We start from the raw sequence: 13,063 nt of genomic DNA, 5'->3' as shown, positions 1-13,063 counted from the left end.
CTGTATAGACAGCGAATCGTCTCAAATTTGGGTTGCTATAATACCAGGTTCTTTAGTAGATCATCGTTCCGTATTAGGAATTGACTGCACTCCTTACAGCAATTGTTTGTAGATAGCCACCGAGTACATGAGTGAACTCGCCGACGTATTTGGTGTCCAGGTTGGCCGCAAGGGAAGAATTTTTTACGTGCCACTTACGGAAAGAGTTATACCAAAAAATGTGTTCTTTTCACTCCTCTCGGTTTTATACTTGGCTTATAAATCGTATGTTTTCACGCACAAAAGTTAAATGGAGTTCTTCCTAACAAATCATGTACCTACCTTTGAGGGCATTGAGGTTAAATCAAAGGTTTTCATTAAAATTCAAGTCATTAAATTATCTTGTAACTTATTCACTCAATCCCTCTCCAAACAAAAACTAAACCTATACCAAGAATTTTACAGATACCTATTACAAGAATTTCACTACAAAATAATTACAATTTATTCGGTGTTTCTGAGACTAATAACAGCAGTCAAACAAGGATACTCTGTAAAACATAAGGGAAAATCTATGCCTCCTTTACTAAGGTCCACAAGTCTCTGTGTATCGTATGTAAAAACCTTGGACGTAAACCTACAATGGTCATGTCTAAAAAAGACGGTTGCCTCAATTTTATCCGGTAAAACGCAGCGCAAGGTCCAATTACACTTATGTGGTTCGATAGCGCATTTAAAAACGACAGCTTCATTTCCTACACCCGTAAAATAGGACTTTTCAACGTAATCGGATGGAGACGAGTTTCTATCGAAGAGTTGAATGGTAATCGACTCGGGGTTCGGACAATATGTCGAATGCAACTTTAAGTGCTTAATGAAAGCTTCAAATTGGTTGTGTTTAAAAGACATTTTCTCGCAGGAGGTGTAAAATGGGCATATGTACTTCTTAAACGTGCACGTCTTAATATGATCAAAGACACTGTTTATGTCTCCCAAAAAGGTGCAGCCTCTCCAACGGCACGGATAATTATCGTTCCCATTCACCTCGTATGACTGTATCATGTCATCCTCTCGGCAAGATTCACAATACTGTAGGGAGATATCCTCGGAGGGATGGTACATTGGTGTCGATGTAATTGATTTGCACGCGTGGCAAAGGAAGTTCTCCAAATTGACAAACGCTTCACTTGGCTCCGATTGTTCTTCTTTTTCGTTACTGGAATGTCTAAGAGCCTTTAATTGAAGAGTTTGCATTTCAGAACCACTCCTTGTCGAGTACTCCACAAGAGACGTAAGTGATATTTTCAGAATTAATGATGGGGGATTTTCCAGAACAGCTAAGTACATCTCCAGGTCGATAACCGCACAGTTTGTCGAAGTGATTCCTTGGGTCTCGTATAATGTACAGGCTTGCTGAGAAAGGCTCAAACTATTATCGTAATTTGTACCGTTTATGAGCTGGAGTTGGTAATAGAGAGAGTCTTCATCACTGGATACATAGGCAACTTCCAAGTGCAAACGTCTTTCAACGTCGTCATACAAATATTTTACCACAACTGTGTTGTCGTCGTGAAGCATTAGGGCATTGTACCTTGTCTTCTCGTCTAAATGAATTTTAAATTGACCATCATTGCTGATTAAGTCTTTGTGGGCCTCTATAAAGTGGGTGTACAACTGGCAAGCAGGAATAGACTGAGTGCACGCTTTTTTTAGTACTGAAGGGCAAACTATTGGGCGATACTGACATTTTCGTTCATGCTCCAAACTCGAATTGAAACGAAGGCGATCAGTGCACCCTTCCTTGTCGTACCGACATGGAAATGTAAAATTTGACATCATCCGTTCGTAGCAAAGTTGCGAAACAGCATTTGGTTCAGTTTCATGGCAGCGTCCACAAATGAAGTTACCATTTAGCTCCTTAACTGACTGGGCCACATGATATGTACCCTTCGCATGCCGAGCATAGAGAAGCGTTTGCAATTTCATCGGGTAAATCGGATAGCAGTTCAGTAGAATCCATTGCAATTAAAAACTAAAACTTCAAAATAATAAATGTTGCTGGAAATTTAGAAACTTACTTCAATGTATGGAAATGACGCGTTAAAAATTCGCGAAACAATAATTGTTTGTAAATAAAACAAAAACGGGTAGATACTTCGATCAGAAAAATGAATATATTTTGTGTCTACTACAATTTTTACCACCCGCACGTTAGTATCGAAGGGATTGTATGGGGGTAAAAAATGACCCCCCACTTTTTTAACGGATATACACGTTTTGAAGCACCAGGAATACGAATCAAACAAAATTTCGATGATGTCGATCGGTCTGTCTGTACTCTCATTTCCGCCTAAACCAAATTTGGTACACATAGGTGGAAAAGCTGAAAACTTTATACTATCTGAATTTTCTTCATGTTACTATGGTACCATGAAAAACTTCCTGACAACTGAGAACACATCTTTTAATAGTTATTAGTAACATCATGAATAGAATTCAGCTACAGTACAGTTACAAGTTCTTGAATTTTAAGGGTGGCTGGCAAGGGATTGCGACGGTGTAAAATGTCTGACAATAGAAGACGTGATTACTTAATTACGCCTTATAATTTGCCGTAAGTAGGTTGGTATTTCTACATTTTTGATACCTGCTATTGCCAAAGCTACGATGACCCAAAGTAGATAGTATTCGCATCGTACCTACGTGTGTTGGAAGCATGCACTGAGAAACCTTAAGCTTTTGGAAAATAATTTAGGTCTAGATTATTTAGTATGAAGGATCGGAAAACTATTACCTACAACTACACTTTATCATTGACGTCTGTGAACTGTAACAATGTTTCGCAGTGATCTTAGAGGTCCCAGATTCGACACTGCAATTTTGACGTACCCTATACACACCAAATTTGGGAAAAAATACAAGCAGCGACATCTAAAGTGGCAGTATTCAGGGCCGGTTGGCTACGGAAACGCGAACTGGTAAAGGGGGCTAGGGATAGAGGATAGGCAACACACAATGGTCACTGAAATTTGCAATAAAAGTCGAAACTTTTGAGTAATTTTTGAAGCCCAAATATTAATTCTAACTAGAGGTCTTATCGGAAATTGATAGAGATATAGAAAGTCATTAAATGTAGCGATTTATTTTTTTGATAAAATTATTTAAGTCGTGTATAAACGATAATCTTGAATTTACTAAGAACGCGAATACTGGCCTTAGTAAAAAAAATATTTAAAAAGTAAATCCGCACAATTTATTTAGTAACTAAGTGGATTAAAAAAATATATTACGAACTGCTTCAAATTATGAAATAAAACGTAATTTTTACTCAAAAGTTTATATAAAATATAGCGACGGAAGAAATGCAATACCTTCCATACAATGACGATAGGCAACTCAGGTAGCACTTTTACCTGGAAAATATTAACACCTAATGACCATTATACTTATATACAATGGTTTATGACCCTATTAGACCAGTAACAAAAGAATCTCAATGCCTTCCATTTATTCGTCTATTAGTACCAACGATAATTGACCGATAATTAAAAAAATATTGTACATCAATAAATGTAATATTGAGGAGTAACAACGTTTTAATTTTTTAGACCCGTTTCATACATTTTTTTCATACATTTGATGTAGGTGTATTGTTACCTACTTATCAAAAAGCAATTTAATAATATCGATTACATAAAAATTATGTACAATTTGGACGATGTACCTATAATAGATAAACATAAAGAATTGTTTGTTGTCGGCACCTTCTTGAATCTAGCAGCTCTGTTAAAAAACTGTTCATACAAAAATTGATAATCTTGTGTCTTACATACTTTAGGTGACAAATCTCAACGAAAATTTAAACCAGCAATTTTGTCGACCAATGAGACCAATGGCACCAGTGAAAATGACGCGAAATTGTGTCTGTATTAACCGGAACATTCTTCTAGTTTGTTTAAATCAATTTTCGACAAACCGATTTATCACCACATTTCTTTTAATTTTAATCACTCATTAACGAATTAGCTTGGAGCACAAAGTTCGAATAGAATCAATCAGCAAAATAAAAAAGCAACTTCCATAATTATTTGACGGTATTGTGTGTCATGGAAAATTACATCGCAGTGCACGGTAAATATGCTTAATTTTTCTTTTGATCATTTGAATAGTCCTCCGAAATACCTTCGTAGTCGAAGTATTTGTAGTTTAGGTAATGAAAATTCTGTTGCCTTTTTAGCAATGAAAACTCAGGAAAAACTGGTCAACTAATAAAAAATCTTGCGACACCGCATGTCGTCTAATTGCTAGGCAACAGATTTTCATTACCTTAACAACCCAAATTTATTCGGTAAAATACAAACCTCTTGTGCAATTATAAGTGAAAAATGAGTCATTTATTTTGTTGTAAATTAGATCAGAATTCAGATATATAATTTGATAAATGGGGGAAGGTTGAAATAGCAGCAAATACCGAGCTACATTGCGGAAGCCATGCGAAATATCGAAAACTGTTCATCTAATTGAAGAAAAGTACTATTCTTACATCCGCGCACCTGTGAAAATCGTTATCATATAAATTTAGAAATCTATGGGGCCGTAGTTTGATCGGATGTGATAATTGTTTAAATAAATTTGTGCTATGAACCACAAAAATTGAAGACCAGTTGTTCTTGTTTCGGAAATTGTTCCCTTCATTACCCAAGTCCAAATCTCAAAAGTCATTATTGTAAATCCCTATATAGGAAGTAAGTAGGAATGATATCTTAGAAAGTAATACATTAGTAATATTTTTATATAGGTATGTAGAGCTCTCAGCTTTGATTTCCTATTCTATATTCAAAGGTTTCCAGTATTAGTAAAACTGTAAAACATCAGCAGAAAGTTGAAATTCCATAAATCAGTTACTTTTGTTGAATAGCCGCTAATGAGGGTCTGGAATCTTGTTTTATTGTAGGAAGATGAGGTCATTTGCAGGTAGCTTATGCCTGGTGAAACTTGTCGAATTGCACGATTGGTTGCCTATATAATTATTTGCGTAGGCGCAGCTTAAATTTTGAATGGCCTGTCCCTAGCCGCCTTAAGGACTGAAATGACTTGCAGTTTACAGAACTAAAATGTAAGGCTCAATTCTGGCCTCACTGACAGCTGCAGTAAACTTTTTACAACTATCCTAAACCAGCACAAATGGCTATAAAAAAATCCAGTTTATGTTCATGAAATGTTAAAACTAAAATATAAAGTAAAATACAAAGATTGAAGTAAAAGGAAATAAATAATCCTTTCAGCTAAGTTTAATATAATTGGCGTTAGCTGGTTGCATATTTAGGCAAACTACAAATAATTTCGCGCATAATTTAATGCTGCTTAAATTTAATTAATAATTGACTTTTTCCGGAAACATAATTTTGCAAAGGCTACAATATAGGTAAAACAAAGTAAGGAACATGAGCGCAACGCATATTAGAAAGGCTACGTGCAAATTATTATAATACATTCAATTCAATTAATCAATCCTAAATGAAAGGATATTACTTTGCAGTACTGTGAGATTCGAACTGCACATTTTTACTAACTGTATCTTATGATGGAGCTTCTAGCTCGACCTCCTTTAAAACCAAAATGTAGAATCAGATTAACCCATTAGAGACACACTCGAAATGTTTTTTTCTGTTATTGCATTAGTCGCATATCCGAACACTGCAGGTATGACCTATAAACATGATCAGTATTTAGGGGCATAGAAACCGTATAACACCAATACTGTTTGGTGTATATTAAATTGCACTAAATCGGTATAAAAATTTTTGAAAATATAAATTACTAAATTTTTACACTGGATACTTATTTAGCCGACGTACGTCATTTCTGGGTCGTTTATCCAACAGTTTTACGGTAAAGTTCAAAACTACGGTACCTACAAAACGTAGCTTGGCAAGATGCAAAAGGCAAAAACTCATAGTGCGTTTTCCTTATATAAAATTAACATAATACGGAGAGAAAAGAAGAACTAGGAAATTCCGAGAGGCTCGCGTACATAATATGGAACGCGTTCAAAATTAAAACTTGTTTCAGTTATCGGAAAAATATGGGATCGATATCAGACTTCAAGTTTTTTAAGTGCGCTTCTTTTGAGATTACTTTATACGCCGTCTGATAGTTTTTCTACAACTCAGTTATTAATTATTATGCTTCAATATGCGGTAATTCTGCCGCTTCAGGTTATATAACTAAGCGCAAAAGAAATCGTGCACTTGTATCCTTTTTATCAGAGCCAGACATACGTGTGTCTGGAAAACAATTAACTTTGTGCGATAACAACGTCGCTGTCGCAAAACGACCAGATGACACTTAAATGCATTCGACCAGATGTTCCTTAGTTTAAAATAATGCAATTTTCACATATTAAAATTTCAAAACAATAAACAAATTTACACGAATAATAAAATTTAAACAACAAATTATGCAATTAAAAACAATTTTATATAATCGAAAAATAGACACTAACATAAAAACGATGAAACAAACCAATTCGGTGCTTATTGACCATGAAACCAAATTATGCACGTTACAGTGTTGCCGGTTCTAAAAACCTTCGCTACGGATCATGAGGGGTTATACCTTCGCACGTATAAAAAACAGTGTCAACGCTTGATTTGCGTTGAGGGATTCGTATTTGGGATTCGGCGAGTACTTAAGTAAAAATCGGGTGGGAGAACGAGATTCCTACTTGAAAGATGCAGGTCGAGGGATTTTCGATCGCGTATTGAATTTTTAGCGAGACCTTCGAGGAAAACCTCCGTAACGTGAGCGCCGAAATTTGTAGATCGCGTAAAGGGAAATTCTGCACCAAAGTGCTCTCATTTAAATAAATTGCTACCACAAGACAATGCTCACCATATTCTTTGATAGCAGAGCAGTTGTCCATAAAGAATTCGTTCCACCTAGTCAAACAGTTACTAGTGATTATTATCTCAAAGTTTTGAATAATTTGATGGCGAGAATCGGTCTTAAAAATGATGTGTCGCACTGCGTTCACGAGTGCCGGACAGTAAAACAAATGAACCTCCATTTTGATAAAAGTGAACAATGAAAATAATTGATTAACTACTGAGTCTACAGAGACTTGTTATAACTAGACCGCGCGTAACGTAGATTTTACTATAAACGCCTGTTGTCAAGATAGGATAGGCAACCAACTGTTCATCGCGGGGCAGACGTACGTTCTGCAGCTTGCTTTAGCCATGTTTATTCTAAATTTTAGTACCAAAAAAAGATAACATGTAGCTGTTAACTGTTTTAATCGAATTTTTTGGTGTTTTATTTGAACTAAATTGGAATATAACTGCCTGACTCTAGTCCTAATTTGATTTATATGTGTATTTTGGTGGTGAACACGTATAGGAAAATATACTCTTAAAACTAAAGATGTAAGTAGTAAGATATGATTATTTAGCGGATTTTGATTCAATATAATGCCTATCCAAAAACCCAAATGGGCTGTAACTGTTATTTATTTTTCTTAGACTGCTGATAACCATTTTGTTTACAAGGCGGTGTGGTGTGGATTGAATGAAAAACCTGAACACATTTTCAGCAATTTGGCAAATTTTTAATGCATCGCTTGATACGTGCAACAATCCTCCACGATTTTTTCTAGTTAAAAGCTTTGAATGACTCTCTGAAGCGAATATCGCATCTGCACATATGGAACATTTAACAGACTTAGCTATTTTTCTTGTAACAAAACCTGAAATATACTTAGTACCAGTAAGTACTTAGTTACGTCTATACCTAATAGGCAAATAGGTATTGCCGTTGTCTTGCTGGTAAAGGATGTCGGTTCTACGTTATTTTAAGTGAATGGGAAAGTCGAAAACGCTCGGTATTGCATTATTGTTTAACACCTTCGTAGGCACCTTTCTAAAATCGGCTTCATTCCCCGCAAATGCACTATGGTGGGAGTAAATTTTTCTCTTCGAATGGCTCTGATCCATGGGCCCTTTAAACTTTTATCCGTTGGAAATCAGCATATTATTTAAAAATTTATCGACAGAGTACATGTTGATAGGCACAAGTTAACCTAAGTTTATTGGTTTATTCTCAACAGAAATTTATCTGTTCACTAATTCGAGCTAATCACGAGAATGATTAATGAACGGAACATCTAAAATAACAGCTTATTTCATTATATTGCATATCATCTCAGCGATTTTTGCCCCGCGGTGCATTGTGTGTTGCATACTGTGTCGACAACACCTTAGATACGTTAAGCGCAGTCTAGTTATAGCAAGTCTCTGGTTCTAATACATGGCACGGTACAGGTACTGCACTGCAGATTTCGAATGTAATTTATTTTAAAATCATGTACATTGATATTTGGAGCGCATAATATTATTGCATTAACTTCTTCGTAATGGCCTATAGGAAGAGAGCGAAATCCTTTTATCAACATTCACAAACAAAGCTTAATGGTATCCATTAAAACATACTTTTTTTCTCTCATACCCCTAAGCCGTTTTATATCTTTAGTTCCTATAAGTAATGCGTCTTTCTAAACTTACTAAAACAACATTACTCTTTCTCCGTTCGCATTATACGTTTTACAGAGCTTTCCCCATTTTCCCGCCAGAGCTCAAGCCTCGTCCTTTCGCAAATAGATTTTTAATGTTCAATAATTCAAATTTCATATTTCATTCTTCTCTCTCCCTATCTTCCAGTTGTTATTAATACGAATCCTTCACTCTTAACGCAATTTACCAAAAAGAAATTACGAAAGAAAAACATTCTCAACTTTGGAAAGTAGAAATATTGGAAAACCATCTTAATCTCTTATCCTCTCTCCGAATAGGGAATTTGATTTATGAACGAGCAAGGTTGACGGCCTTATTAAAGAAAACCAGTAATTTGTTACCGGAAAAAAAACCTATTTAGTTAACGACCATATTTAAAGCGAACGCTTTACAAATTGCAAGTTTTTTTAAATATTTGGCCCATTAAATTTTTATTGATGAGATTAGAGTGACACGGGCAGGATGTGTAGGAAAAGTTGTAAGCCTTAGAGTAATTAAGTATCCTTTGAACTAACCAAGCAATATACAAAGATATTTATTAATTTTACGTGTATTGTTTTTCCCTATGTCTACTTTTAAATGACAAATTCGCTTCTGAAATGCGCCTAATTTTATGCAGCCAAAATAACTATGAAACAAATAAAGATCTGACTGTCATATCAATTAATTTGACAATAAAGCATATTCGCAAGACGCGAAATACGTCAAATCTCGAGAATCATCAAGAATTACAAATTTCCTATAATTCAACGAATACAATTTGAACTTGAACTCCGGCTCTCTTAAAGTTCCTGCAATAAAACAAGCAGATAGCAGAACTCAACCCCTACATCTTCTTTCTCCTGTACTTAAACTTGAATCTCTTCTTTGTAAACTTCAACTTCTTCCTCTTGTCTATACACTTCTTTAGTTTCGACTTCTTTCTTGACTTCAACCGCTTTTTGAACTTAACTTCAACTTCTTCTGGACATCTTTGAATTTCTACTTCGACTTCGTTCGGTTTTATAAAATTTACACTTTCTTCCTCCACTATTACCAGTAAACGACATTTCATTCTGTTTTTCTTGACTAGTATTCTTCTACGCTATCGACCTTATTAGTTTCATCTATTGTTTACATCATTTATTTCTTCTTTTACACAATTCTACCTCATCGGATTCCTTTTTAATATCTTCTAAATTACTCTCTTTACTATTAGTCTTTTGCACTTTCATGTCACTTTTCACCTGATTTAACTTGTGGTCTTCGCTCTTCTTTCTTTCACTTATACGATCTAGCCCTCGTTTCATTCCTTTTCTGTTTCCCCTATTTTGATATTCTTGTATATCTTATCTGATTACCGTCCTTTTCTTTTCTACCATCTCATCAAATCGCTTCATTCTCGTTGAGTGTATTGTCTCATTTCTCATTCTGCATCGTTATTCCACACTCGTCTGCGCAGACGACTATCTTATTTTTTCAGTGCATTTTTTAAGAAATATGTCAGTATTTGCGACTAGATTTGCGATTTGTCCGGCCCGGGTCCCACTTTTTGCGGTTTTGAACTACTTGTAGGGGACCTTGAAGGTGTGCCAGACGGTCATCATGTAATGTTGCTTTAACCCCCTCCCCCTGAGATGCTGTTTTTGAAAGTAAAACGTGCATAAGTTTTACATGCGACAAGTAACTGTTCTCAGATTTTACATGAATTGGTATCTACAATCGATAATTTTCCTTTTCGAGATCAGAATGGGTTACGGGGAAGGAGGGGGGCGGGATTTTTTCTTCCATGGCATTCTAATTAAAGGTATCAACAAATGGAATGGTTTTCTACCAACTACCGCTCTTCTTTCTTACCCCTTACAAATAGGGTGTTCGGGGGGGGGGGGGGGGGCTAGTTTTATCCTTCATGGTGCTCTAATGAGAAGACTTGACGAAAGGAATTAATTTCTACCAATCATAGCATCCTCTTATCTTAGACCCCTTATTGTGATCGGTATACTGTTATTATACAAGAGCAGATTGTTGGACCTAATCATCCTACAAATTCACCCCCCCCCCCCCGATTTACTTTAATAAATTGAAATGTTTCACACATACAGGGTGTTCTGTCATTATTGTGGGTGTTTACACCTAAACAACGTCGACATTACGTTCTTTACTCAACAGTATATGGACAAAAAATCAAATAATCAAGATACGCCTTCCCTTACAGACTTTCTTATTTGAATTTTATAGTAATTTCGAGTACTGAATTTTCAATTCTTACCTAGTAACCACTTGTCTTTGTTTAACTTAGCACAATAATAATGAATGTCCCTTTTTTGTATACAATACATCATCTTAAAACTAGAATATATTGAACCCATTTATATAGTAGAGTTCCCGCGCGCTCAAAAGTGATTTAAAAATCCACCCCATCAAGCTTTTAAAGGTAAAAAGCATCTAATGATGTTTTTCTGTAGAGTTTGGACTACTAATTAACCCCCTAAATTCGTCTGTTGATACCGATGTCCAAACGGCCCAAAAAAGGAAAAAATAGAATTTTTCAAAAAGTTCCGATTTTTAATTATCTTTGTGCATTTTGTTTGTCGTTAGCTCTAATGGTAATGAAAATATAAGGATTTTTCTCGGCGCATTTTACATTCCATATACGGCAAGAACGCACATATAATTGTTAGCCATTCGCTTAAACAGTGTTTTGCAAAATGTAACTTTTTAAAATATCGTTTATAAGCCCATTACGCTTAGACGAATCAGAACTTTAAAAAAAAGTTTAAATAAAAATTATAGTTTGTAACTTAACGAATCCAACGAGGGGTATAGTTTGAAACTATCTTTAGAATTAAAGGCACAAGGAGAAAAATGTATGACGTTGCACGGAGTAGCTGTGGTCGCTTTTCAACCGATTCGACGAGTCCCCTCCTTCAAGCAATGTTTGTATTCACTTCAACTCGCGTAAGTAGACATCTTCTTGTTCATGCTCGAACTGAATCTTCTGAAAATGACTTATTTTGATTTTTCTCAATAAGTAATAAATTTAATAACTTATACCATAGAGTAAACAACGTTTAGAGATACCGCGCTGTGTAAATTTTTGTCGGCTAGGGACTATCCTTGAATATAGATGGCCATTGAATGCATCAAGTGTCTCCCTCTTAATTCCAGAATAGTGTACTTATTTTCCGTCTAGGATTCAAACCTACGCAATTAAAAGCTCGCGAGTACCAAGCTTTTTATGATATAATTATGTAACTGTACACATGTCGTACGTCCCACGCATTGCATACCTATAAATTGCGCAGCCAGCAAAATGGTTTTTATTTTCATAACTTGCGTCTACATTGTGACTGGATATTATTATTTATATGTGCGCGCCAAGAATTAAAAAAAAGGGTTATATTATTGAATGAAGACATGTTTAAATACCTATCTACATAATGGGGGGCCATAAATATTTATTAATTGAAGACATAAAACCCAGATATTTGCAATATTCGGCAAAATTGCCTTTAATCGGGGTATATTGACCTTTTGTTTTGCTTAATAACCTACTGTAGATTCCTATATTTTGATTTGATTACCAGAGAATTTAATTTGACCTCATCCGGCAATCTACCCTAAATCTTTTAAGTTGCATGGTTGCACAATAAACAATAATTAAAACGCGATGTCTCTTTCGTATCGTGTTTCGTGATAATTGGGGGCATTTGTGGTCTGTGGATATGAGTATCTAAGAAACTATCGACCTATTATATTTAATAGTTTCCGTTTTTCCCAAAATTTTGGAAACATGCATGGTTACGCGACTTTGCTTTAGCTGCTTTGAGAAATTTTATCTTCTCTATACATCGCTTCATTGCTTTATCAAAGGAAAATCTATGGTTAGCGGTCTATTCAACTCTATTGAGTCTATTTTGAATTTTGATATGTCCAAGGTTCAACCACCACCTACTAAACCTAATACGGAATTACCTACTGGAAATGTCCATCACTGGATCACATTGTAATTTAATATCTCGATCGAGTGACGTAAAGATCCAATGTGACATAAAAAAGTTTATGTGATTTAGTCGAAACCCACAAGTCATGAAAATTTTAAGTTAGCACCATTAGCAAGATGAGAAAAAATTACTAAGGGTTTTGTTAATGGTTATTTGTTCGTATCTTTGAAAATAAATGAACGCCACCGCATTTTCTAAACATTTTTCGGTTTTTGACCATAAGTTCGTTATTTGTAAAGCTACAAGAAACTCCGAAAGGGAAAATTAATCAGCATAAAATTCTGCAATTCTGTGCGACTTTGTATCACACCACACAACACTATTCGAGGATTCCCCCAGGTGCATGGCGATCAAACTGTTCTACCATTTTCCACAAGAATTGCGGACGCCTACGTCGGCCAAAAAATTTAAAAGTCAAGTCGGTGAATTTTTCACATTTTCACCAACAACTCATACCTCGACTCATACCATCACGTCAACGAATACCTCCAACCAAGGCCTGCGCGACTATGATTTATTGTAATATGGATA

The 13,063-nt window shown here is 35.4% G+C and overlaps 1 protein-coding gene across 1 annotated transcript; it reads right to left on the bottom strand.

Annotated features, from left to right (window-relative positions):
• Positions 1 to 470: 470 nt before the first annotated feature.
• On the bottom strand, positions 471 to 2,125 carry LOC116171683. The gene is made up of 2 exons (XM_031488651.1): positions 2,058 to 2,125; positions 471 to 2,011 (listed from the first exon to the last, which is right to left on the bottom strand). Exon 2 carries the CDS (start codon positions 1,963 to 1,965, stop codon positions 484 to 486), a length of 1,482 nt encoding a protein of 493 aa, XP_031344511.1. The 5' UTR covers positions 1,966 to 2,011; positions 2,058 to 2,125; the 3' UTR covers positions 471 to 483.
• Between the last annotated feature and the right edge of the window lie 10,938 nt (positions 2,126 to 13,063).

This window comes from Photinus pyralis, unplaced genomic scaffold (genome assembly GCF_008802855.1).
Source record: "Photinus pyralis isolate 1611_PpyrPB1 unplaced genomic scaffold, Ppyr1.3 Ppyr1.4_LG5, whole genome shotgun sequence".
Lineage (NCBI taxonomy): Eukaryota > Metazoa > Arthropoda > Insecta > Coleoptera > Lampyridae > Photinus > Photinus pyralis.
The sequence above is the reverse complement of the archived record's forward strand: the minus strand, read 5'-3'. Positions and strand labels throughout refer to the sequence as shown.

Bases quoted from the DNA above. Each gene is read 5' to 3' on its own strand.
- LOC116171683 (XM_031488651.1), bottom strand. From the start codon at position 1,965: ATGAAATTGCAAACGCTTCTCTATGCTCGGCATGCGAAGGGTACATAT.